Below are 26,545 nucleotides of genomic sequence, written 5' to 3' on the forward strand. Positions count from 1 at the left end.
ACCGTCATCCTCTCCGATCGCATTCCCCTTTCGACCTCTCGATCCCTCTTTCCGCTCTTCCCCGTCACCTCGGTAGACGTTGCTCTTTTCGTTCTTCCTCGGTTCGATTCGGATTTCTTTTCGTTGGTCCCTCGGTTTACCGCGTTATTCGTTTCTTTTCTTATCTTTTCTCCGCGGTTGGGTGGTAGACGTCCGCGCGAATAGAACGAGTCTCCGCGACGATCCGCGACCGACCCCGGTTAACTTTTCGGTTCCATCGAGTGCCATTCTCTTTTCTTTTTCTCGTTTCAGTAATTCCGAAATTATTGCCGTTCACTTTCGGCGAGAAACTGCTTAACTCCGGTCAAGTCGTAACTGTACCGTGCGCCGTGATCGAGGGCGATCAGCCCTTGAAGCTCCGCTGGACCTTAAACGGTCATGCGATTTCGCCGCACTCTGGAATCTCGATCGTGGATCTCGGCGGACGGGGCGCCATACTCAGCATAGGATCGGTCCAGGCGACGCACGCTGGAACGTACACGTGTATCGCGGAAAACCCTGCCGGAAGGCACGAGCTCTCGGCCGATCTGATCGTAAACGGTGCTCGAACCTCGAAACGTCATACGTATTGTCTTGTCCCTTGACGTTCGCCATCCCTCCAGGAAAGCTCTGCCTGTAACGCCTCCTCCTGCTTGAAAAAATACGTTCGATTTCTTTCGTTGCGCTTCACCTCCGTTTCTCCTACTTTATTTCTTTCATTTTTTCTTCGTTGTTTTCTTTTCTCCGCCAGTTTCGTTCTCGACTCGTTCTCCGTCGATCGGTTTCCGCCGATCGTTGCGTCCGAGATACTTCCAGCGGGTGGGTGGTTGGTCCCGAGGCAAACCCCGCCGCGTCGCGGAATCGAGGCGACGCGAATTCTCGACGCGTCGAATCGTCATCGTCCTACACCCCCCGTTCCCCGTTGCTCTTCTTTATTTTCGTATTTTACGTCTCTGCCCGACTCTAGAGTCTCTCTCTGTCTCTGTCTCTCGGCAGTCGCTCCGCATCTGCACCCGTTCGCGTTCCTCGAGGCCAACTCCGGCGATCTGATAAACGTCCATTGCGCGGTCGTGAAGGGGGACACGCCGATTTCGCTCAAGTGGTTGTTCGAGGGACGCCATTTAGAAGTAGGCGACGGAGTGGGTATCACCGCGTTGGGGGATAGAGTCTCCGCACTGACGATCCCCGCCGTCAGGGGAGAACACGCCGGGGAGTATGCTTGCGTCGCCGATAATCCGGCCGGTCGTGCTAGGCACAGCGCCCATCTCAAAGTGAACGGTACGGAAACGCGGATCTGCTCGAGCACGGAATCGTAAGCGCGAACAAACGAGACCGGTACACGACCATGATTCCTCCGAGTCGCGACCGCCTAACTTCGATCGCTCGGCAACGCGCGTTACGTTTACGTTGAGATCGGCACCACACGACGATGTTTTCTTCTATTTTCTTCTTCTTTTTTTTTTCTTCTTTCTCATTTTCTTACTTTGAACACGTTCGTGTACGGTCGTAGTTCGAGCAGTAGTGGTACATTTTTAAAGAACGAACAACGTCGCTACTGTCTGTTGTTGATTGTTGCGATAGCGTATACATAAATATATATGTGTGGAAGTCTGCATCCGCTCGACCGTCCGTCTTTCTTTCTCGCATAATCAATCCTCCCGCATCATCGTTCGTCTCGAAGTATCGTCGTTTAGGTAGGTCGCTCGGCCGAGTGTAGCTTTATTTTCGACCACGGTCCCCGCTCTCGTAATCCTTGGGCGATCGTCAAAGGTAAATCATTTGTGCGTAGTTCGGGACGAGTCGAGTTTCCTTCCGCTCTCACCCACCCGCTCCGCTCTCACTCTCTTTCTCTTGTTTTTCTCGTCGAACGCGCCGAAACACGTACACGCGGGACACGCGATACGCGTTACGCGTAGTACACCTATCGTCGTTCTCTCTTCGACTCGTTCTCGCTCCGTCCATTCGAATCCTTTCTCCGATCCTTCTCGGTTTCTTGAACGGCGGAGGTTCGCGCACGCGAGAGAGATCGATCGTTTCGGTGACGATTATTTCGCGACGGGAACGCGCGAACTGGGTGGGTATCGCGTCAGGGGGGAAAAGGCTACCGAGAGATCGGGCGAAAGACAAGAGTCGTGAGAGAGCCTCTCGCGGATCACGGGGAACCGACCTACCGATGAAAGTCGACCACCAGAGGGTCCAGTCTGCTCGCGATGGAAATCGGAGAACGGAATCGCGGTGGTGGCCGACGTGGATCTAGCCTTCGGCCTATCGTTCCAGTCCTACCACGGATCAGTCCGTTCGATTTTGGGGATCAGCCGATCTATGCGGGGCAGGCCGCCCAATTGGCGTGCATGGTGCTGGTCGGTGACACTCCCATCGAAATAACCTGGACCCACGAGGACCAGCCTCTATCGCAATTCATGGGGTACAGCATCGGGAAACTCGGCCCACGGACGAGTATCATGCTGATCGAGCCGGTAACCCCGGAGCACGCTGGACGTTACACGTGTATCGCTAGTAATCCGTCGGGCAAGGTGATGCAAGAGGCGACTTTACGAGTTCACGGTTAGGGCCATCAGCAATCAATTCTGGGAGCATTGAATGATTACTAATGATTGAACGATTATTGAATAATTCGGAATGAAAGCAACCGCGCCGGGCCCGTGAGAGTATTTGATTGCAGGCTTGATTGATGCATCTCCGTCGTTGCCGAAGCTGTCGTGTTACCTTGGTGAAGCTTTCTGGATTTCAGTTCTCGGCGGAAGAGTTTTCACATACACAGTGCGTTGCTTTCGTCACCGGGGACGACTCTCTTGCGCGCCGTTCCTTATATTATATAAATATATATATATATATATACATATACATATGTACATCTACCTCTCTATATTATATATTTTCCCTACTCTGTAATCTGGTAATTATTTGTACATATATTTTTGTCTCTCTCTGTCTATTTATGATTTACCGTTTCATCCGTGTTTCCGTTTCACCTTTTCTGGTATCCGCCTATGATTTTCGGCCGAATGGCAAACGCAAAGTTACGCCCAGAGTCCCCGCGTGTGTCCCCCCCCCCCCCCCCACCCCAAGCTCCGTCCCCCCAGCAAGTTGGTTGAGCTTCGCCCGCATCGTATTTGTGGCTAAGTATTTCGCCTCGTTTGATTTCCCTGTCTCGTTGTCGTGCCTCGGTCGTCGCTAATCTCTTCGACGACGCTGTTCGTTGGCTACCGGGTTCGTTCGGCCGCGACGACAGATCCAGGATCGTTAGGCCCGAACGGTTGCGTTTACTCTTTGCTCGCGCGCGATTCGCAATCGCGTCGCCGTACCCTCTTCCGGCCGTACGCACGGTAATCCATCGGTGGATCGTCGCGTTCTCTCTCAGCGACGTTTCTCCAGATACTACGATCCAGTGCTGCGTCTCTCGTGATCGCATTCGAGCGTCGATTTTCTATACCTCACCGTACCCCCGTCGCGCTACAACGCGTCCTTGTTCCAAGATGACCGACCGACCATCCGATCACCCTGTCGACCTGTGTTCCCCGTTATCCGCCAAAAGAACAAGATAACGAATTACCTAACCCTGCCTCTCACCACACGTCTCGCCTCGTTCATTTTTGTGTACATGCATACGGTAGCGGTAGCCGATAGAGTGACTAACACGCATGCCCGTCTCTCACTTTCTATATATCTCTCTGTCTCTCTCTCTCTCTCTCACTCACTCACTCTCCATAGACCTTATTAACGCGTAGATCACTTTTCAAGCGGTGCAGCATGATGGACCGTGCTCGAGTATCGTGGTTGCTAGAGCGTTTCTTGCATGCGCGCTTCCCGGGAGCTCCTTCAGAGCCCCGACCGCGGCGTTCTATCTGCCTGGTTGACCTTGTTTCTTTCTGTTCGTGCAGTAGCCACCCGCATAATCATCTCGAATTCCCGCATGTCGAATTGTCGCGATGTTGTCGCAGTTGCGGGAGCGAGTCGCGTTTTGTTCAGCACGCGGCAAAACCGACACGTCGTGGCTCCAGTCTCCTACGTACGCGTGTCCAGTCGGGACACGAATCGCTCGCGATTGGAACGAGAACGTTCCGGAAGTAACACCAACGGAGACTGGAGCTAGCGAGGCGACTCGCTACCGGATGAACTGCCGATAGCTGGATACGCCCGGAGAGCCTCTCGAATAACGCGCGCGTTCTGTAACAGTACCACCGCGTTGGATTCTGGAACCGACCGATAAGGCGTTCGCTCAGGGCTCCGACGCGCGCGTCGAATGCAAAGCCGACGGTTTCCCCAAGCCTCAAGTCACCTGGAAGAGAGCTGCTGGTAAGCATCGTTCCCTCGGCTCGATTCGTAGCCACGTTCACGCGATATCGTCTCTATTGTCCGTTCTTCGTCTTTCAGGGGATTCGCCGGGCGAATACACCGACTTGAAACTCAGCAACCCGGATATCAGTGTAGAGGACGGAACGCTCTCGATCAACAATATCCAGAAGACGAACGAAGGCTACTATCTCTGCGAGGCTATGAACGGAATCGGCTCGGGACTCTCCGCCGTCACTCTCATCTCGGTTCAGGGTAAGCGGTTTCTTTTCTTTTCTTTTCTTTTCTTTTCTTTTCTTTTCTTCTCTTTCCCCCCTTTCGTTTCATTCGCCGCGATTACGATTACGCGAAACGTTCCCTCGATTTCAGCTCCTCCCCACTTCGAGATCAAACTGAAGAATCAGACCGCGAGACGCGGCGAACCGGCCGTACTGCAATGCGAGGCGCAAGGCGAGAAACCGATCGGCATTCTCTGGAACATGAACAACAAGAGGCTGGACCCGAAGAGCGATTCCCGTTACACCATTCGCGAGGAAATTTTGGCCAACGGAGTTCTGTCCGACCTGAGCATCAAGAGAACCGAGCGAAGCGATTCCGCCTTGTTTACCTGCGTTGCCACTAATGCCTTTGGAAGCGACGATACCAGCATCAACATGATCGTTCAAGGTGCCCGTCGAGAGCCCGATCATTCCGTACGTTTCGGTATCGCGATAGTAATCGACGTAATTTCGTTGCAGAGGTCCCCGAGGTTCCCTACGGCTTGAAAGTACTCGACAAATCCGGACGATCGGTTCAACTCTCCTGGGCAGCACCCTACGACGGCAACAGCCCCATGAAACGTTACGTGATCGAATACAAAATCAGCAAAGGCTCCTGGGAAACCGACATCGACAGAGTACTCGTACCCGGATCGCAACAGAACGTAGCCGGTGTTTTCAACCTCAGACCCGCGACCACCTATCACCTCAGAATCGTTGCCGAGAACGAAATTGGCGCCTCCGAACCCTCCGACACCGTCACCATCATCACCGCCGAAGAAGCACCCACCGGCCCACCCACCTCCGTTCGCGTCGATGCTCTCGATCAACACACTCTCAAGGTGACGATCCGTCTTTCGATCCTCGATCCTTCGAAGCGATCGAGAATGCAGTGACAACGATCTAACGAGATCGCGTTTCGATTCGAACCTTCCAGGTAACCTGGAAACCACCCCCGCGCGAGGACTGGAACGGCGAGATTCTTGGATACTACGTTGGCTACAGACTCTCCTCCTCCGAGAAACCCTACATGTTCGAAACGGTCGATTTCTCCAAAGAAGACGGAAAGGAACATCACTTGCAAATCCAAAACCTCAAGACCTACACCCAGTACAGCGTGGTCGTTCAAGCCTTCAACAAAGTTGGATCCGGACCGATGTGCGAAGAACGTAGACAACACACCGCCGAAGGAGTACCCGAGCAACCGCCCCACGATACCACCTGCACGACCCTCACCTCTCAAACCATCAGAGTTTCCTGGATGTCGCCACCTCTCAGCGCTGCCAACGGAGTTATCACCGGATACAAAGTTAGTAAACGCGCGCGACGACGAGAATCGGTGAACCGTTCCAACGGAACCTACAGTCCCTTTCTTTTAGGTCATTTACGGACCGTCCGACACCTGGTACGACGAGAACACCAAGGACACCAAGATCACTTCTTCCAGCGAGACCATTTTGCACGGACTGAAAAAATACACCAACTACAGCATGCAGGTTCTGGCTTTCACTTCCGGTGGCGATGGAGTCAAATCCGCACCCATTCACTGCGAAACCGAACAAGACGGTAACGAAACGTTCGCGTAACCACGGCTCCCGTAAATACAGCGCGCGTTCTCTATTTTTTCAGCCCCCGAAGCACCGATCGCGATCAAAGCTCTGGTCATGTCCGCCGAATCTATCCTCGTCTCGTGGCGTCCACCAAGCCAGCCCAACGGAGTGATCGCCCAGTACACCGTTTACACGAAAGCTGACAACACCGAGGAACCTACCAGCCAGAAAGTACCACCGAATCAACTGACTCACGAAGCATCCGGACTGGACAAGCAACGCAGATACGATTTCTGGGTAACCGCTAGCACCAACATCGGCGAGGGCGACGCTTCCAAGATCGTTACTTTGGCACCGAGCGTTCGAGGTACATTTTGACTCTTCGTCGTTGATTTTCGTACGCCAACGAGACGGACGGCTCACTCGCGATGCTTTCAGTACCGGCAAAGATCGCATCCTTCGACGACAAGTTCACCGCTACCTACAAAGAAGACGTTAAACTGCCCTGCCTCGCTGTCGGAGTACCCGCGCCGGAAGTGATCTGGAAAGTACGAGGAGCCGTTTTACAACCGAGCGACAGACTGCGTCAGCTGCCCGAGGGATCTCTGTTCATCAAGGAAGTCGACCGTACCGATGCCGGAGAATACTCTTGCTACGTTGAAAATTCATTCGGCCACGACACCGTCACTCATCAACTGATCGTTCACGGTGAGCCACGCGACGCGTATGTACGATCACCGTCGATAGTTCGACGAACGAACGGTGAACGTTCGACGTTACTTTGCAGCTCCGCCTCACTCCCCGCAAGTCACTCTCACCGCCACGACCACCAACTCGCTCACGATGAAACTTCGCCCTCACCCCACCGACAATGCACCGATCCACGGATACACGATCCACTACAAACCCGAATTCGGCGACTGGGACACCGCGCAGATCAGCTCGACGGCCCAAAAGTACACTCTGGAGAATTTATGGTGCGGCTCGCGATACCAGATCTACGTCACCGCGTACAATGGGTAATCGTCCATTCGATGTGCCGCGCGCGTCACAGCGGAACGAAGCGGGTGATCGTTGTTGTCCTTGTTTAGAATTGGAACCGGCGATCCCTCCGATATGCTCAACACGCGCACCAAAGGCTCGAAACCCATCATCCCCGAAGCAGCGAGGTTCATCGAAGTATCCACGAACAGCATCACTCTGCATTTGAGCGCCTGGTCCGACGGTGGCTGCCCCATGCTGTACTTTGTCGTCGAACACAAGAAAAAGTAAGAAAAGAGAGAGAGTAGGGAGATCACGCGAGACCGAGGTGTATCGAAACGCGTTCGTTTTGTTACTTATCAGGCATCAACAGGAATGGAATCAGGTCTCGAACAATGTAAAACCCGGTGGAAACTTTGTCGTAATGGATCTGGACCCCGCTAGCTGGTATCATCTGCGCGTCACTGCTCACAACAATGCTGGTTTCGCTGTAGCCGAGTACGAATTCGCGACACTGACCGTAACTGGTGGTAAGTAGCGGCATTCGATCGCGCAGAAGGCAACGGCACTCGTAGCCGGTGGTAATGGTGGCTGGATTGAATCGGGTCGCCGTATTTTTTGTTCCAGGCACCATTGCACCGGCCCGCGAGCTACCCGACGTAAACGGTGGTGGCAACGACGAAGATCCGATGAAAATTTTCATGGCTAACTTAAATCTGGTCGTGCCCGTGGTAGCGGCAATTCTCGTTATAATCGTTGCCGTCATCGTGATCTGCGTTCTCAGAGGGAAGGGCCACGGTGGCGACAAAGGTATTTAAACGAGTTTGTTACTGTTTCAACGAACAGGTACGATCGCACCGCCCGTACGCAACGGAGGTAACGACAACACCGACGTCAGACGTTATTTCCCCTGGTTACCTAGCTGGCTTGACGTAAACGTGGTGGTGCCGGTCGGAGCTACGGTCGTTGTGATTATTGTAGGAATAGTGGTGATTTGCGTCGCGCTGTCGAGGAGAACTCGAGGCCCGGAACAAACACGGCTGCGAGGTATCTCATCAGCCGACGAGAAATATTACGAGGGACAATGTATACCAATTTTTTTTTCATTATTTTAACTCGCTAAGTCACAAAAGAGTTGGACGCTCGTCGGAAGAACGAATGCTGCCAAGAGTTGCACGAACGAGTCGCGAACGCGGCGGTGTTCTCGTTGAAACGAGAGACGATACGATACGATTACTCGGATCGCGAAACGATGATTCTTCCGACGATCGATCCACGCGTTCGCCGGCCTACTTTCGGAAAATCCTCTTTTCTCGCGTTTTCCCGTCGTAGGTGTCGGTGGACCAACAGTGCAATCAAGTATCGAGTACCGAATATCGTCGACTCTCAGGTACGCGTTCACGCGAATTTGTTCATCTTTTAGACGACGTGGTATACCAACAAACCGGAGTCGGCGGAGCCACACTCGACAAACGTAGACCCGATCTTCGCGACGAACTTGGATACATCGCCCCACCGAACCGCAAACTGCCACCCGTACCCGGATCCAACTACAACACCTGCGATCGCATCAAGCGAGGTACAGTGATAAGTAAGCCACAACTGCCTACAATATTGACTTTTAGCTAAATTCCAGTTAATTGTTTAGATGTTGTCGCATCGGCACGATAGTGTTACCGTTTTTATTTTACGCGACACGATCGGATCGCACAAAATACATATCATACCTTCACCACTGCAAGACAGTTTCGAAACCGATACGCCACTGAGCAACACACAAGCGACGAATGGAAGAGACACGGCGAACCGGCTACCGAGAATGGATCCGTCTTCGCTGCGTTCAACAGGATCGGCGCGTCTCTTCCAGCCGTCGCGCACACTCAGACACCATATGTACACGCGTTCATCATAGACATTGCCAGTTCTGTTTCATTGTTTGCCTCGCTTAAAAATCTTTTATATACTCTATACGTATCGAGATGTACTTCCTACGGAAAGGGATATTCTTCTCCCTCGTTTGCGCTTGTCACACCGCTGCGCGTACCAAGTGTCCAGTAGGTGCGATTACCGTTCACCGGTGACCCCAGTATCCTAGTCAAAGAAACAATCACTCGAATCTCGGTAAGCGTCAGCCAGTCGTACGACCTTTGTAGTATATGTTCGATAGGTGGAACAGGCTCGATAAGGAGTCACTCGACGTGGGATCCCAGACGGCATATGTACGAGGAGTTGAATCATTGCGTGCCGAACCGAAGATGTCCACCGCCGCCACGTATGGGCAGTGCAGAGGCTCTATCCCACAGAGGTTGGTAACAGTAGTTAAAGACCCGAACGAAGCGCTCTTTCTTCCTTCGTGTCGTCGCGACGAGCCCTTCGTCTAATCGCTAGACTACGAATGCTAAACCGTGGCCGGTGCAGCTGCTGGCTGGTTGCGGTCGATGGTCTTCGTAAGTCCTTCATCGTTCCACGGTTCACGTCGCGCAGGCGACCAGTGACCCTCTGAATGTTGCACGTACCTTGCATGCTTGCGCTGGTACTCGTTTATTTCGCAAACAGATGAACACGTCGCACTCGTAGACAAACACCTCGTTCGATTCGCTCCGATTTATTTTCTATCGACGAGACGGGAGCGCGTCGCGTCCACTCGTCTCTTCCTCGCGGAGCAGCCGAGCGAGTGGACGTCGACGGACTTGCGCTCGAACAAACGTGATAAGATCAACGGTGCTCGAGCGAGAGCAAACGAAGAGGAACACGTGGGAACGTAATACGTAGGTACTCGACGATCGTAACGATCGTAACGATCGGAGCCGTGGTTGCATGCGATCAACACCTGCGAAAGATTGTCTCGCGTTTCAGAGGCGTTTAGCCGACGATGGAGACCGTAACGTCCTCGATGCACCGAGATAATCTTGTGCGACAAATAGATTAGCACGATTCGTTCCATAACGGCAGTGTCTACCCTGAGTGATCGTTTATTTCAGGCATGGAGGATGAGATCTGCCCGTACGCCACCTTCCATCTTCTTGGATTCCGCGAGGAAATGGACCCCAGCAAAGCCATGCAATTCCAGACTTTCCCTCACCCCGGTAACGGACACTCCGGCACCATGGGACCACCGGTTGGCCATCCCACCAATGTTTCCGCCCACAGCCGCTCTGGATCTCAGTCCATGGTATCGTAAACGTTTCGAGATATCTCGAGGGGCGATTCTTCGATACTCAATGATCCCGTTCGTTTCAGCCTCGTCAAAACGGTCGCTACTCCCGAGTACCTTCCCAAGGAGGCGGCAGCGGAACCCACAACGTCTTCTCCCCCGAATACGACGACCCGGCAAACTGCGCTCCCGAGGAAGATCAATACGGCTCTCAGTACGGACAATACGGCGCTCCTTACGATCATTACGGATCTCGCGGCTCGGTAGGACGTCGTAGCGTAGGATCGGCGCGCAACATTCCCGTATCTGGATCACCGGAACCACCACCACCGCCACCGAGGAACCACGATCAAAACAATTCGAGCTTCAACGACAGCAAGGAGAGCAACGAGATCAGCGAGGCGGAGTGCGATCGCGATCAACTGGTGAACCGCAACTACGGCGGTCAGTACAAAGAACCGTGATCGAGTGGGGGACGAGAGGACCGATTTACGAAGCGAGTCGAGGCGCGCGACGATCCGTAAACGAAGGCTGCGGAAACCGTCAGCTTCGATTCCGATATTCGTCCCGTTATCGTCTCGATATCGTATCGCCGAGCGGTGAAACTCGCTACCGGTCTCCTCCCGTTGCTCAGCTCTTGCGCAGTAGGCGATATAGGCATGCCGAGCGAGTCACATCGTACAAGAATGAACGAGACTCGCTCCGGAGTCTGTGTATCTAATCGTTAGCTTCCACGATTTTGCATGCTACGTGTCGTCGTAGTAGTTTACCGTTGTGTCAATCGTGCCGTGTGTTTTTCTATTTCAGTGAATGCTCGCGGCAAGGACGGCATGACCACCGAGGAGATGCGTAAACTCATTGAGAGGTCAGTAGAGATCGAGTGAGTTTGGTTAACGGTGAACGATTATACCATATAAAACGTTTCACCGTTCCTGCCGCTGTGTCTCGAGCGATTTCTTGCCTCGAGAACCGTCATTGACTTTCTCGATAAGTAAATTGGCCCGATTCTCCGTTAGTCGCTTCGACTTTTTACTGTTTCACGATCGTTGTTTCTCGACTCTCTGTATTCTTTGCCAGACCTGCTCATTACGGAAATGTTGTCTGCCCGTCATTGGCATTGTCGAATCCGATTCGAGTCAATACGTTCGTGGGTACGTTTCAAAATGATTTTACATACGTAGTGGCGATCGAGTGCACGGTGGTTCTGCTAAGAACTCTCTGAACAACCTTCCTGTACAATCTGCCTAACGTATCTCTGACTTTTTTCTTGTTTCATGACTCTTTACGCAGGAAGCCGTAAGTCCGCTAGACAATAATCAATACTTACAACGCAGGGTGCACTCTCGCGACCGACCGTCGCGTTAGAGATGATCTTGAAAAGCTTTAGAAGTTGCGTTACATCTGTTCTTAGTTAGTTTCTGTGGCCACGAGAATAGGTCGGTCGATGCTTCGACGGCGTTGCTTCCGTATTCAACGAGATCTCTACCTTGGGTCGATAAGCGCTTACCGAGCCAACGTGTGTTTGCATGCGATTGCGGTGAAACGTGCCATGTGTGATGTGTTCGTAGTTGACACTAATTTTTTCAATAGATGACGCGAAAGTGGTGTGCGCTCGAACTCGACCGATACCCGAGAGTTTGTTTCCGCTACAGCTGTCGCTCCTGTCGTTGCTACAGATCCTGCTGTCCATGCTGCTGGTGCTAATACTAACTAACCATTAACCGCCGCTACCGATACGTTCTCTTTCCGTATCGTCGTACGTTTACCGACGCAACGACACCGTTTCTCCTCAACGTACTCGCGATTGCAGCTAATGCATGCGCTCGCTGTACCACGTGCAGATTAACTTAGTTGCTCTCCTTTAGATGCGTAGCAGTTACATCCGTTCGGGCAAACCTCTATCGAAACCGTCTGTCTGCACGTGGATAGAGTGAATTAGAATGCCGTTGAAGTAAACCAGGTATCGCACCCACGGTGCTGGATAGCGACGACGATTAAAAATACAATAATCACTGTTGCAGAAACGAAGCCCCCAGCCGGCAAACCGGTACCGGCCACGGCGGTCACGGGGGACTCCTCACACCCTACGATACTGTGGCAGTGTAACCTGTAAATCGTCATACGTGGTCTTCCGTATCTCTCGTCGCCGGCGGCCGAACAATCGAGAGAAGCGGAACAACAACCAGTGCGCGCGCTAACTCTTCCCCCGGTGCTGTCGTCGGTACAATTTCCAACGATTCAACGTTATAAAATTTAGCGCGACCATCCTCGCGATTAGATCGGAAGATTCGGTCCGTTTACGCAAGGTGGACGCTCGGTCGAACAATTTTTACGTAAAATCGACCGGTCGCGACCGACGAGGATCGCTTGCCTCGCGACGGGACCGTATTTCTCTTTGTTCGCCGACCATATCGTTTTACAAAAACATTTTTGGCCTTTTGCTACATTTTCGGAATCGTTTCATCGTCGATCGACGTTCGTTGCTTGCTCCATCCGTCGACAAGGCCAGGTTAACGAAACTGCCAAATTGATCAACTGCCGTACTATGAACGAAGAGGAAAGTTTATAATCGCGGGGCAACGCGACCGTCTCTCGTCGTTCGCGGCCGGTTGCGCGCCCGATCCACCGATTATCGAAAATAATTATTCACGATCGAGGATTCCCGTTGGGACGGTGGCGAACACACCCGGCATGTTCGCGGACGTTTCGACAACGCGACTGAGAATCCGGCCCCGCGACGCGTGCTCTCGGCGACGGTGAATTTTTACGGGGGTGTCTTCGCGAGTTGTCCTAGGTTACGATTCTCGCTTCCAAGCGCCACGAGTCACGGGAACTAAACACGAGATAATACAGTTAGTTGTTCGCTTTTTTAAGTCATGGTTGTGCCACACTGCCGCTCCCCGCAGGCATATGATATTATACATACATACATATATAATGATATTATACATATATACATATATACATATATATATATATATATATATATATATATATATATATATATATATATATATATATATATATATACATATATATATATACACACACACACACACACACACACATACACACATACGATTTTTAATTTCGTAACGAAGGTTGTGTCTCCCCCTTTTCGGTGATCGACGATCTTGAGTCTCGACGTCGCGGAGAGCAAGTCTTGGAGAGCTGTTGTTGTTGTTGCGACCGTGTCGCAGAGAGTGCGTCGTCGTCGTCGTCGTCGTCGTCTTAGCAGTAGTAGTAAACCGACAACACGAAGGGTCGTATCGATGCCGAGGTGGCGTCTGCCGAAACCTGTTTCGCCGCGCGAGTCGAACGAAAAATCACGCGAAACGCCGATCGACTGTCCGTAGGAAGAACGCGGCACGCTATATTACACGCATACATCTCATTCGGAAAAAAACACGAAATCTCAACCGACCATACGTACCACGATCACACCGCGAGTGAAAAAGAGAAGGAAAAAGATACAAAAAAAAAAAAAAACCAAAAAAAAAACACAAAAAAAAAAGCAAAACGAGAACAAGCAAACAAGCAAGCGCAAGCAAGCAAGCACACCGCGCTCGCTGTCGATTTTTAATCGTCCTATATGAATATTTAGTCCGCTGTACACACAACATATATTCCGCAAGCTAATCTCGATCAATTATGAGGTATGTGAATTTAACGATAATGCGACGATGATATTATAACGTGTAAGCAATTCGAGCAACAAGTACCGATTTAAACGTAAGTAGATATTAAGCCGGACGGATATGGTCGCGAGGTTGCGCCGTTTCTCTTTCGTTGAACGGTGACGCGTCGAGCTTGGGAATCAATTGAACGGAAAATTAATCATTGATCGTCACGATGCGCCAGCCAGCGGTTCGAACGGTGCGTGCCCACGGAAACCGGAACGGGATAAAAAAAAAGAAGAAAAAGAAAAGAAAAATAATTGTAAAACTCGCGGTAACATATCATTCGGATACTCGATCCTTTCTTGCTCGACGTGACGCTAGGATGCGGTTACGGCGCGTGTCTCATAGCTCGTTTTTATCGCAACACTATTTAGATATATACAAATATATAAATATATATATGTATACATTGACGTTCATATGCATACGTTGTAAGTAGATATGTCTAGGTGTCGCATTTATTTGCCGAGGCGATGCACGAGTGGTACACCAGTCGCGAGAGTGTTCACGGTCGAAGAAATTGTCGCGTCGTGGACGACGCGGGAATGCCGGGGTGCTTCGGCCGTGAACGCGATCTATTCCTTTATTTTCGACGATCGAGGACCTCCTAAACCTCCACTCGTACATATATATATATCGCTGGCTGCGACTCGGCTCGCCGACGCACTTTTTACTCATCGATGTGATTTTAAAGGCTGCGCAAAGTCTCGTGTCTCGTGTATGTGTTACGATCGCGCTCTACCACATTAAATGTAGCCATATCCAAGTCACCTTTTACGATGTATATCACGTTTTACTCACGTAACGCTCGCGGAGCTTTTCGCTTTTGAAGCTTTTGGAATTTAACTGCGACGAAAGAGAAACCGAAAGATATTTAACTTATTCGATATTAACCGTGCGATCGATGTCGCGGGCGTGTGCACGCGCGCGACACCCGACGTTCAAAATAAGAAGGTGAAAGAAGAAAATTGAAACGCGATGTCCGCGGTATCTCGCATAGCTTTCTTCTATTTATCGATCCGGGGGTATTCTCGTTTGTCGTTTACGGTTTGTGTGATCGATCTGGAATCGTTTTCCTTCGCAAGGTTTAACGTTACTTTTTGAAGATGCTGTGAAGAAACGGTCGGTGCCGCCGTCCGCGTTATATATTATACATATACTATGCTTTATTCATTGGAACGATATTGGATGTTCGTTTTGTGCAACAGCGGGGCGGTTCTTCGAGATTCACCTTCGACGGGACGCGTATCGTTTTTACTTTCGGTTTGCAAACAGAGTCGGAACGTTTTCGTAATGTGTACACTTGTGTTGCGCTCTGAGCTCGCCTTTAAATTGGTCGCAAGTTCGTGTTCTCGTACATACAACGATACTCGTATATTTATCCGTGTTCGTAGGGACTCGACGATCCGCTCGCAGTACACCATTTCCTCAGTACCACTGTTTTATGTTTTTGTACCAAAGTCGTAGCGTCTAATTTTACGTTAAATAAATAAAACTAAAAAAAAAAAAGGAAAAAAAAAACAACAACAACGGCCTATTTGCGACATCGGATGCCCGAGTGACTCTCTCCGTCGATCCCACTGTCCGAAGAGGGTCCGCTTTCCAGATTAAAGAAAATCGAAGCGATCGCTCGAAAGCGCTCGTACCGAGGATTCGTGGATTCCTCAACGTTCGATTCACGATACTACGAAAGCAACGCGTCGTTCGCACGGAAATTGAAACGTTTCGCGAGACGTTTCCGAAGGTAGCGCGTCCCGTTCGACGCGTTTGGTAACATTTGAATAGCGTTCGCGCGGTGATAAGTCGTCGTAGTTGGTAGCATCATTTGTTTGCACGATGGCGTCCGGCGGTGGTACGTATCCGTTTATTTTACTTTTTATAGTTTAATAGGTAACGTTGGGCAATACCTCTCGGACGAGAACTCGTTGCGTTAACGATGTCGATTAATCCGTTGCTCTCGTAACGACAGAGAATCCGTCGGAGGAAAGAACCGAGCCAACGATGCCAGCACAACCCCTCTCCAATGTCACGAGCGAAACAGCGCAAGTAAGTCGGCTAACCTATAAATCTGCGCGTAACCTCCTTCACCGATACGTCGTTGCAATTTATTCGCGAGACGGATATCGAGCAAGATATCGACATTAATCGTACGTTCTCGTGACGTAGGATTAATCCCGCTCGTCGAAATTAACAACGAGTCGTTCGTTCGACACAATTTCGACCTTTTCCCGCCAATCTGATTGACAGCTGTTGTACCAATATCTGAATTTCTGTTCAATGATGTTGTACGAACGTACACGTTCGTACGCGTAGGTCAGTGTATCTTTTTAACGTTGTACGAGCCAGAAGTACCTTTCCGGTTTCTACAACTTTTACCAAAAGCGTAGGCCAAACCGGACACCAACGAAGAATCGATCATGGCTAATCTTTCGTCGTCTTCTTTTATCGCAGAGGCTACTAGCGATGAACAAGGATTCCGATTTGACCGGTGTACCACCAAAGAAATCTCGCGTCGAATTGCAATCCCTTCCAACGAGGCAGTATTTGGATCAGACGGTAGTGCCGATTCTACTGCAAGCTCTGTCGAGTTTAGCCAAGGAAAGACCCGCAGACCCTATTAGCTTTCTAGCAGGATATTTGCTAAGGAATAAGAGCCAATACGACAATGGCGAATCTCCTCCGACTAGTTAATGAACCGTCTACGCATTTATAAGTATGCGGTGAAAATCGAGCAATCGTTTGTAAGCATATACTGACTTTTCTTAGGAACGTATACGAGTCGGGCAAGGTGTATTTGTGTAATTTCAAATTAAATAAAAATGTATTAGTTTTTTTATCTTAAGACGGCCCATTTAGCAGTTAACCGAGACAAACTTGGCGCAAATGTATTGAGTTTTACCAAAATATTTGCTCTTGTGTTTCTTTGACGATTACCCAGTGACAATTTGCAACCGTTTCCCGGTCGTTGAGTAGTATGATCGCTCGAGATTCGAAAAGGTTAACCCACCGTTTCGAAAGTCCGACGTTTACGATAACCAATAGCGAATGTGTTCCGCCAAAATCGTATCGATCTCGAACATTCTCGATCGACCGTGCACAGCGAGTAGGATCGTTATCGCCGGCTCGATAAATCGTAATGAGTGTTCCGTGTTCGCGTCGATTTTAATTGGAACGGCAATTTAATTGGACGCAATTAAACGTAATCGTCCAATGAATCGGTGTGAAATTTATTTTACGGTCCGATAAGATCGATAATTTGCGCGAGACACGCGACGCTTTCGGGCTCGCTCGTTCCAAATTCGTTCGGCGACGGAAAGACTACGTTGATTTTTTACCGTCCAAATTCGAGGGTGACTCGTGCAGTGGCGTACGATAATTACGACCGGATGCGGCGTAGTTGTCGGTTTGTTTCGCGCAGTGTCTCGTGTGAACGGTTCAATCGGGGTTGCTCGTAACGATCCCGAAGAAAGAAAATTCCTGCGGACCGAGATAACGCTGCCGTACAAAACGACGACAACGACGAGATATCGAGGTAATTTCGTGGCGAACAATTCGCGCGGCAGCATCATCGTACCGAGTCCAATTAACGGGGAAGGATCCTATTCGAGTCTCTCGTACATCACCGCGTTCCTCGATACAGTTGCAGCCGTGTATTCGCCGCGTACTCTGCAATTACTTTTATCGTTCGTTCGTTGTGCCGCGTTAACGCTCGTTAAAACGTATAACGCGATATCCCGATTTTCGTTATTCGATCGAACAAACTGGTCGCAAAGACGAATATTTGCACGATTGGATAAACGGGTAAATCGATTTGGAGCGGCACGGGACAAACGTCCGTTGGTCGTATCGCTGTAGACGAGATTGGACAGATTCGATAGATTCGTTTACGGTTCTAATCCCGGTTAAATCGCGCGTATTCGAAACGGGAAAGTTCTCGAAGCAAGTATCCGTTCGTAAGCGTTCGAAATTTCGCACAGAGAGGAACGTGTCTAGCCTGCACCCTTACGGTGTACTTTGGAAACAATCGTACGAGCGTATAATTTTTTCAATCGGTAGACGATCAGAGCACGTTGCACGCAACGCTCTCGGGCGTGGTGTTCCGGTACTCGTAACCGATGTATCGCGGTAATCGAAACAGAGGCGGAGCGCGCGTGTTCCTTTCTCGTTGTTTCTTCGCGTTTCTTTCCATCCGCACGGGGTGGCTGCGGGGACGATAGTAATCGTATTTACAGTTACCGCGTTCTAGGCGGCTCGCGACAAAGAAACGAAGCCAAGTAAACCGTGGTCTGGGTTAATGGCGGAATCGTGTCACGGCTTTCGTCGTGCGCGCACAATCTGCACATTCACGCCCGCACGGCCACACGGCGGCCCGGTTCAATTGGCACGCATATTGGAATTCTATTAGCGAGATTACCGACAGTAATTGCTCGGTTTGGCGCAATATCGCACGCTCGTATGTGCCTAGCCAACAGGCTAGCGAGCGTCAAACGCGGATTAAGCGCGCATCTTGCGCTCCGGTCTAAGCAACTCGGGTTTATTATATTTACTACGAACGTAGCGATCGCGACCGAGCCGTCGACTGTTTCGAATCGGAGCGAACGATATTCCCGAAACGTTGCACCGCGGTTTACCGGCCCGTAGGATCGATCGAGCTGGTAAACTAGCGAATCGTTTCTTCGCGGAGTCGAAAATCGCTAGGCATCGTAAATCAGAGACGCGCGACTCTCGCAGTCCCTGTAAACTCTACGACGGAAGTAAACTCTCGATCGGCGAGATAGTCCGGGGCACGATCGAGGGTATTTTTTCACGGAGCACCCGGTACGTCGCCGCTCATGGATTTGAATATGCACGGGTTACATTAGTCGCAGCGAGTCGCGTCAAAGGATCGAGACGTTCGGTTGAAATTACTCGGGCTACTTGGGCGAGCGTTGCTCTCGCGCGCGAGCCTTTCCCTGTGAAAATTTAATCGGAAGTTCCTACGGCTAGGAAATGAAAGTCGAAAGTAGATACGAGGGGGGAAAAAAATATGCTGGAACACGGCGAGAAAACCGTATTTCGCTTGCGAAAAGAGCGAAACTTGTAAGTTCGCGGATATCGAAGGGTGGAAAACGATTTACCGGCCGTAAGAGCGCGGGGATTTCCAATTCGAGCCAAGCTTTTTTTCCAAATTTCTGTCTCCGAACCTGCTCCGGATTATATAAAATTTCTCTCCGTAACTTGAAACTCTACCGTTCCCCCCTCTCTCTCTCTATCTCTCTCTCTCTCTCTGTGTCAGTGTCAGGGAAAAAACGCTTACCGGGCAGATTCGCGCGAGCTAAAGCCCTCCTTCCTCTCGTATTTTTTGCCACGCTAGAATTCTATCTGATAACGGGAAAGTTTTTTCACGTCTCTTTTCCAGTTCGCAGTCTCGCTCGTTTTGCTTTTCGATTCGTTTCGACTCTTCGACCGTGAAAGACGATACCGTGGACCGAAACACAACCGAGTCCCGCGTTACCGATCGTTCGACTTAATATCCGTTCGTAACGTAACGTAAAATCGTTGATCGGGAGCTTCGAAACGTTCGCGTTTATGTAAATGGAAAGGTTCGAAGATGAAATTGGTAATTCGGTCACGTTGCACCGAGACGTTTTAATCAGCCTGACGGAATGCTCGAAATCCGCGGGCTAGGACACCACCGCACCCCCAATCCTCCCCGCGGGTCACGGTTTTCTTCTCTCGGTTCGGTCGGTCTCCGTCTAGCCTTTCTCTCGGTTCCTCTAGCGGAATTATCTTGCGGTTCCTCGCTCGCGGGGCCGCAGATTTTCATTTCAGATCTGGCTCCGGCACAGCGCAGAGGAGAAAATAGAAGTCGGTTCCCGTTGATTTCAATCTGTTTGACGGGGCGCGCTCCTCGCCTCTTCGTCTACCTCTTCGGTACCCGCGTGCGTCGCGTTGTCCGATGCCCCGGTGCATCGCGTCGCTGCTCGAAGACAACGAGACCGAGATCCGCGACGCGGGCATACGGATATCGTGCCGCGGCATCTTCGTTCGAGCGCCTCGATGCTCCCGTTTCTTCTTCCACGCTCGGAGTTATCGCTCCCGCGGAGACCGTGTCCCTCGAAGGAGAACATTCACGCGCAATTACGCGAAAAAAAACCCCACCCCACTTGTCGGAGAAACTTTTGGAAATCTCGAATTCGCGACCAGCTACGAACCGTCTTGTTTTCGACGTCGCCGCGACAATGATCTCCTCGTTCCCGTATTCCTCTTATCGCGGCGAGGGAGCTGATCGTAAACCGGGGAGTTCTCTAGCGGGCCGTGATTTCTCTCGTCGAGCTCGAGACCGCTTCTTTTTAACGGTACATCGAACGGTTAGCGGTTAATTGTATCGCGAACGTTCTCGCGCATCGGGCTCTCGGTGCGCGTAACGCTCGTAGGAGATAAGGGCCAGTTTGCTTCATCGAACCATTTCGGAACCGTTCTCGTAGCAAAGTGTCGGTTCAGCGCGAAAGAGCCGGAACGGAATCCCGTTTTACGTTCTCCGCGTTTAACACTTTGCCGAGATTAAACACACTTGGTTTTTCCTCGCGCGATTGGCCCCACCGAACTAGAAGGCGGTAACGATATCGATATTACTCGCGGCGGGTCTCGATATTATCGGGGAAGATTTTCCACAAAGGCGGCGGTACGTAGCTCCGGAAGTAAGGGGTTCAACGCGCGGATCCACTCCCCCGGGTTTCAGTTTTCGATCGCAGCTGGACGCGGAATCGACTTTGGCTCGGTATACGCCCTCGTCTTCCCTCCACGGCCAGGTAAGCGTCTCTCGAAAAGCGCTTAATCCTCCGACCGGTCGAAAGCCCCACGTTCGGTATTACGGTAAACGTTGATTTGTGGCCGAGGCAGCGACATTATTTATAATTTGCGGGTATTAATAGCCGACTCACACGTGCGTGTCCACCGGGGTGTGTATAGATCGCGCGAGTCTTTCCGCTGGCATCTATCTCGCCTATCGCCGATAAATTTCCATCCGGATCGCAACGCTGCCGGAGTAGTTTAAGTTTCGGTTTAGTCGCAATCCCATTTCAGCCTGGACACGGTTCGCCGCGATTCTTTTGTCCCTGGTCAACCAGAGACGCGCGTTCGTAAAAATTCTTTCGCAACCGTTCCGCTCGGTTCGAATCCGCGGGGAATTTTTCGTTTCGAGCGGGTAGAGCCACCGTACGCGTAATCCGAGATACGTTTTCGTCCACGCGTTTCCGAATTTTGATCAAAGACCCTCGTTGCGCGAGAACGTTCGAATAAAAATATTTCACCGAGCTCAACGAAGGGATCGCGATCGAAATCGGGGGCGTCGGGTTACCGGACTCGATCGACGAAATTTGTTGAAAACGCGCCGCGAACGAATATTTGTCCGAAGAGATTTTCATTTTCATCGGGGAAACGGTGGCGGTCGCCCTTTCGGAATAAATCTCGATCGTCGGAACTCGTCCCTTTTTTGCAAATTTCGGGACGAAGGTACGGTTCGTTGGAAATCTCCGAAAAATATGACCCGATTCTTGGACGCTCGCTCCGCGGAATACGTAATTTTCGGGCTTGTTGTTCCTCGATTAACATCTCGTCGAGCCGTTAAAGGTCGAGGTGCGCGTCGTTTCGGGTAACCGATCCACGAGCTCGGCCGCCACGCACGGTCGACCGCGTCGTATTATTTCAATGATTTCCACGATCGAAATCGACGGTACCGCGCTCGTTTCGACGCCGGTCTGTTTCTACCCGTGGAACCATTTTCGCGATCCTTTCTGCGTTGATTCGAGCAAAAAGTCGACTCCGCGTGTTGCGGCACGCAAAAATCGGCGCAGTCCGTCGAGCCCTACATTTTATGGCGGGATTAGTACGGGTGCCGAGCATGTCATCAGCGCACGTGCTACCCCCCGTCAACTAACTACCCTGCCTGGGTTCTTGGAAGGCTGCTAAGCAGCTGCAAGTAATTAAGGCGACTTTCGCCGTTTTGTGATTTTTAGTAACTTTGACTTCCAAGAACCCACGGTTTAAACTAACATTCCCACTCCTGGGATCCCTCTCCTGCAACTCCGCTGTCCACCTCCAAATTTCCTCGACCAATCAGATCCTGAGCCGAGTGTATATAGCGGAGGGTAGAGACGCGAAAAATGTCATTACACAGTCATTATACTACTACGTCACACGTCATTACACGTTACAGTCACTACGTCATTACACCATTACACTGTTACAAGTGACAAGACTCTTACAAGTTTGCCACGAGTCAACATCACTTGCAAGACTTACAAGTTTGCCACAAGTCTATCACTTACAACTTACACACGAAGTCACTGACTTACATATTTGCCAGAAGTCACACTTGAAACATTCTTACACTTCGCTTACACAAGTCGAAACTTGAAATACAACTGTGCCAGCAAGTTCGAACAACAATCTTCACCATCATTGTACAAAATATATTATTGTTGAACCACATCGACAATAGTGCATTTTTAATCACCAACCATCTCGAGACCTCTAACGAGCTGTCGAGAAGCGCGGACGACGAGAATCTACAATCAGCAACAACTCACGCCAGTCCAAGGCGCAACACCGCGTTACGGACCGCTTAAACGCGAATACGTTTCGTTTCGTCGTCCTTTTGCTCGTCCGTAGTCTTCGACACCGTAGCAACAAATCAAATCGGGATTCACCCGGCGGAAACTTTCGCCAAAAATGGCAATATCCTCGTCGAGGCACACGGATTACCGAGCGCCCCCGCGTTCGAGATACTTGGGTCCTCGTGAAACTTTTCCACGTTGGCGTAGTGCTTCACGAGTGTCCGCTAGTGTATTTCGCAAGATGGCGCGTACTTGGAAACTTGTCGGATAATTAACGAATCGTTTCCTAATTTTGCAGAAATTTGTCGCCGGGAATTACCCGCTGGGAAGAGTACGGGACGGATCGAGGCTGCGTTACCCGGACCGGAATCGTCGGGGACTGGTCAACGTTGAGGAACATTAGCGACGGTTCGACGAGAAGCGATTCGACGTCGATCGATCGAGTGGGCGAGTACCTCGAATGCATTATTGTTGCGCGTACCGGAGTACCTCCATTAACGCGTGAATCTTTAAGACGCGAGTAACGTACGATCGGCCGAGTGGATAGCGTTCGCGATGCAAAGAGGAGCGGTTGGAAGAATACTAGACCGGTGATTCTTCTTGCTCGAGACGAAACAAAAGGGTCTCGATACGGTCGATGGTTTACGGGCTAAAAATTCTCTCCGTTCCCCTAATTTCACACGTGCCCGCGAAAGTATTTCAATTTCGTGGAAAATCCCGTTCCCGAGTATGGAAAGCGAAGCGTTCGGTTGCTCGTCGCGAGATGGAAATCCGATATTTGGCGCAACGTCGCGGATCGAGTCTCCGTACGGTGCATCGGTCGTACGTTCGAACGTGGTTCTCGGTCGTACCGGAGCGAGAGGGTGTTCCATCGATCACCGCGTGGTTAATTATCCGGTAGGGGATCGGTGTTGGCCGTGATTCGAAGGCGTTTCAATTTTTCGTATCGATGCAGGATGCACGGTGCGGTTGGTAAAGGTCTGGGCGTTCGGTGGCCCCACGGGGCACGGGCATTGTTCTCTTTCCGGAGGCTCCGTCTTTTTCGCGGTCGGGGATGGAAAGGAGGGAAGGTTCCGGTTCGGTGAAAGGCGAACGAGGACGGACGTACGTAGGTTCCTCGGAGGACGCCGCGAGACCGCTGGAATACGTTATTTCTACGGGTTGTTATTTCGCGGGCAGCGTATACGACCCCGTGATAACGGAATCGGATAGCTCCTGTGCCATCTCTTACCGCGGAATAATACCTTACGGGGATATAACTCAGTCCACGGTTGGCAGAGCGATATTTTCGCGGGGGCGGCACGCAACCGGCCCCCTCCCACCCTCCTTTTTCTTCCTCCTTCTCCGCTGACATCGAGCGACGCGACGCCTTTCCTTTCCACGCCAATGTCCGCGATGGCTTATTCTCGAAATTGCCGGCCGCGGGCGTAATAAAACGTTCGGCGTCTAGTCGATCGGCCGATAGAGCTCGAGCCACCGAGCAGCCACCCCCCCGGTTCACGGGGCGGCGGCGAAACATTGTAAGGGCGTGGGCGAGGCGAAAGTGGCCCCCTACGGCGATCGTGCTTCCTTCGTATTGTTTTTCCCCGTCGCCTCGACCCGCTTCGAAGCAATTATTGGCTCGGTGAGAGAGTCCTCTCGGTTTTCGTCGATCGGGTGTACCCATTTGCCGGATATTGTACAGGGCGGTTCGTAAACCACGCGAGAAGGAACTTTCGGGAGGCTTTCTCGTGGTCGTGGAATCGAGGCGACGGTAAACGGGTTTTGCGCGCTAAAGTTCGTCACGTGGAACGAGATACGATTGAAAATCACCTCCTCCGAGGTTACCGCGGACACCGCTTTTGAATACCCCTTCCGTAAGAGCGGACAACGGGACAAAGGTTTCCCCCAAAGGTGAAACTTCGTTAACGATAGGAAGGGTCCGACAGCGTCGAAAGAGGTCGGGCTGTATCGTCGACGAGATACAAAAGAAACGGCGCATCGCGAGCTCCGATCGCGAACGTCGGCTCGAACACTTTTACCGAATTTCCGTATCGGTTCGAGGTGGTTCGCTAACCCCGATCATCGGTCGTCTCGTTCACGGGTAATAACGTGGAACGCGGAGCGCCGGAAAGGGCTCGGTCTCGCCGATCGAATACGAATCGACGACTGCGAAAATTTCAGAGACGGAGCAAAAGCGTTGTTCGTTTCCACGGTTATTAGTCCGTTTTCTCGTTGCTCGAAACCGATGGATGTGCAATTATCGAGAATCGCGGTAACGATGAAACGAGCCCGAGGAAAATCTCTGCTCGCGGTGGCGCACGGTCTTCCTTTTGTTCGCGGTCGTCCGGTGGTCGTTGCACGCGCGTCGCTGCAATTGTTCGACGAGCGATCGTCGCGGAGGAAGGGACGTACGCGGAAACGCGATTTCCGCGCGAGAACGGGGCAAATGGCGCGTCCGTCGCTCGGCGAGGATCGAAGATGTCCGAACGCGGTACGTCCGGTGTTCGTCCTCGATAAATCAGTCTCGCGCGTCCGCGTGAAACGGGACGCGTGCACCGAGCGTTCGTCGTTCGTCGAGGAGAGGGACGAACATTGTTTCGCGCGACCGTAGCACCGATTACGGCTCGAAACGATCGAGGGGATAACGAAACGCGAGACGGATCGATCCCGCGAGTCGATCTCGCGACCGATCGAAACACCCCGGACATCGCGAACGCGATGGTTATCGACGTCCCGTCGTTCGTTCGCTTAGATTCCCGTTGATAAACACGGGTCGATCGGACGACAAAGTCCCAGCTATTACCGCATTAAGGTCGACGCGAGCGCGTGTTTTTTTTCTCTCTTCTCTCTCTCTTACTTTTATTTCGAACGTCTCGGTTACGGAGTCACCGAGGGAAGAATTCGAATCCCGCGATCCGCGCGTTATCGAGCGAACGGAATCCGAGTCGCGGGTCTCCCGTATTCCTCGGACGAATTCGCGACAAAACTCACGGTACCGGGAATCGGAAGACTTTAAGGTATCGCCGTCGTTTCTCCTCTCGCGACGATGCATTCTGCGAAACGTCGAGAAAATCTGTACCCGTTCGCCCCGTGAATCGTCCCGTTCTACGAGAGAGGCGCGTTCGAGTTCGAGGTTTAATATCGCTGAGAGCAGCTCTCGTTGACAAAAAGGGAAGAGAACTTTTATTAAAACTCGCGGCGCTCGTTCCGTCTCGCGCTCGCGGTAGAGGCTCGCGCATTGATTTTCAATGTAATTTCGCAAATTTATGGCCCATTTGCATCGGTCCCGACGCACCCGATACGATCGCGTTTAATAATTTTTTGCTTCCACGCTCGGTGCCGCTCTTCCCTCCTTTTCCTCCTTATTTTTTCTTTCCTCTTTCCGGTATTTTCTTTCTTTCTTTTTTTTTTTTCTTCTTCTCCCCATCGAGCGGAATGGATTTCGTTCCAGTCCCCGCGCGAACACGGCCGACCGGTTATCTCGTTCCTGTTTCGGGACATTTTTCAAGGCCTATCCGACCGCGGTATCGCGTTTCGGATACGACGCGAGAACGCCGTAAACTACGGGACGAAAACGATCGCCCCTGTTTTCTCGCTTCTTCGTCACGGGTTCCCGCCACCGCCACCGCCGCCGCCCCCGACCCCGCGAGAACGCGAGCGAAACGCTCGGTCGTCGACGGTTCGGATTCGCCGTTAAACACGGTCTCGGTTTATCTTAATGGACATCTAGTTGGTTCCCCCGGGGTTCTCTGGGCGCGATACAAGAAGATCTTCGGGGACGCGGAACGCTTCGTTCGACTTTCGTCCCGGGTAATCGACGACCGACGTTGGAACGTTTCGACGTAACTTCCGTGCGCTCTCGAACCACGCGAAATCGGTTTCCCGGTTATCGTCGTTGCCAGTTTTTGCCAACGAACGTCTCTTAAAACGGCCACGCGCCCGGAATAAACGGGATACGAAAAAGCGCTAATAAACGACCGGGAACCGCGTCCCGGTCGAACGTTCGCAAAGT

General features: G+C 51.4%; 2 protein-coding genes across 51 annotated transcripts in view; both read left to right on the forward strand.

Moving 5' to 3' along the window:
* Dscam1 (Down syndrome cell adhesion molecule 1) overlaps window positions 1-13,260 on the forward strand; it is a 58,352-nt gene extending 45,092 nt beyond the window's left edge. For 27 of the 50 annotated variants that reach the window (XM_076317746.1, XM_076317752.1, XM_076317754.1 and 24 more), the window contains 18 exons: window positions 4,216-4,335; window positions 4,414-4,587; window positions 4,702-4,998; window positions 5,070-5,431; window positions 5,527-5,898; window positions 5,969-6,155; window positions 6,219-6,506; window positions 6,578-6,847; window positions 6,927-7,158; window positions 7,231-7,407; window positions 7,484-7,650; window positions 7,967-8,206; window positions 8,544-8,711; window positions 9,288-9,425; window positions 10,102-10,292; window positions 10,361-10,718; window positions 11,082-11,139; window positions 12,296-13,260. In XM_076317746.1, coding sequence (XP_076173861.1) covers window positions 4,216-4,335; window positions 4,414-4,587; window positions 4,702-4,998; window positions 5,070-5,431; window positions 5,527-5,898; window positions 5,969-6,155; window positions 6,219-6,506; window positions 6,578-6,847; window positions 6,927-7,158; window positions 7,231-7,407; window positions 7,484-7,650; window positions 7,967-8,206; window positions 8,544-8,711; window positions 9,288-9,425; window positions 10,102-10,292; window positions 10,361-10,718; window positions 11,082-11,139; window positions 12,296-12,380 — 3,884 coding nt within the window. In that variant the 3' untranslated portion in view covers window positions 12,381-13,260. Of the gene's footprint in view, window positions 1-291; window positions 580-4,215; window positions 4,336-4,413; window positions 4,588-4,701; window positions 4,999-5,069; window positions 5,432-5,526; window positions 5,899-5,968; window positions 6,156-6,218; window positions 6,507-6,577; window positions 6,848-6,926; window positions 7,159-7,230; window positions 7,408-7,483; window positions 7,651-7,747; window positions 7,931-7,966; window positions 8,207-8,543; window positions 8,712-9,273; window positions 9,426-10,101; window positions 10,293-10,360; window positions 10,719-11,081; window positions 11,140-12,295 lie in introns of those variants that run through there. The other 23 variants (XM_076317791.1, XM_076317792.1, XM_076317790.1 and 20 more) reach the window with 10 other exon arrangements.
* Window positions 13,261-15,728: 2,468 nt separating this feature from the next.
* On the forward strand, window positions 15,729-16,796 carry LOC143149929 (protein dpy-30 homolog). The gene is made up of 3 exons (XM_076317805.1): window positions 15,729-15,806; window positions 15,924-16,000; window positions 16,406-16,796. Exons 1-3 carry the CDS (start codon window positions 15,791-15,793, stop codon window positions 16,643-16,645), a joined length of 333 nt encoding a protein of 110 aa, XP_076173920.1. The 5' UTR covers window positions 15,729-15,790; the 3' UTR covers window positions 16,646-16,796.
* Window positions 16,797-26,545: the final 9,749 nt, after the last annotated feature.

Source organism: Ptiloglossa arizonensis, chromosome 8, assembly GCF_051014685.1.
Source record: "Ptiloglossa arizonensis isolate GNS036 chromosome 8, iyPtiAriz1_principal, whole genome shotgun sequence".
Lineage (NCBI taxonomy): Eukaryota > Metazoa > Arthropoda > Insecta > Hymenoptera > Colletidae > Ptiloglossa > Ptiloglossa arizonensis.

Coding starts and splice junctions, on each gene's coding strand:
- LOC143149929 (XM_076317805.1), top strand. Junction 16,001..16,405: donor TCACGAGCGAAACAGCGCAA/GTAAGTCGGCTA, acceptor CTTTTATCGCAG/AGGCTACTAGCGATGAACAA.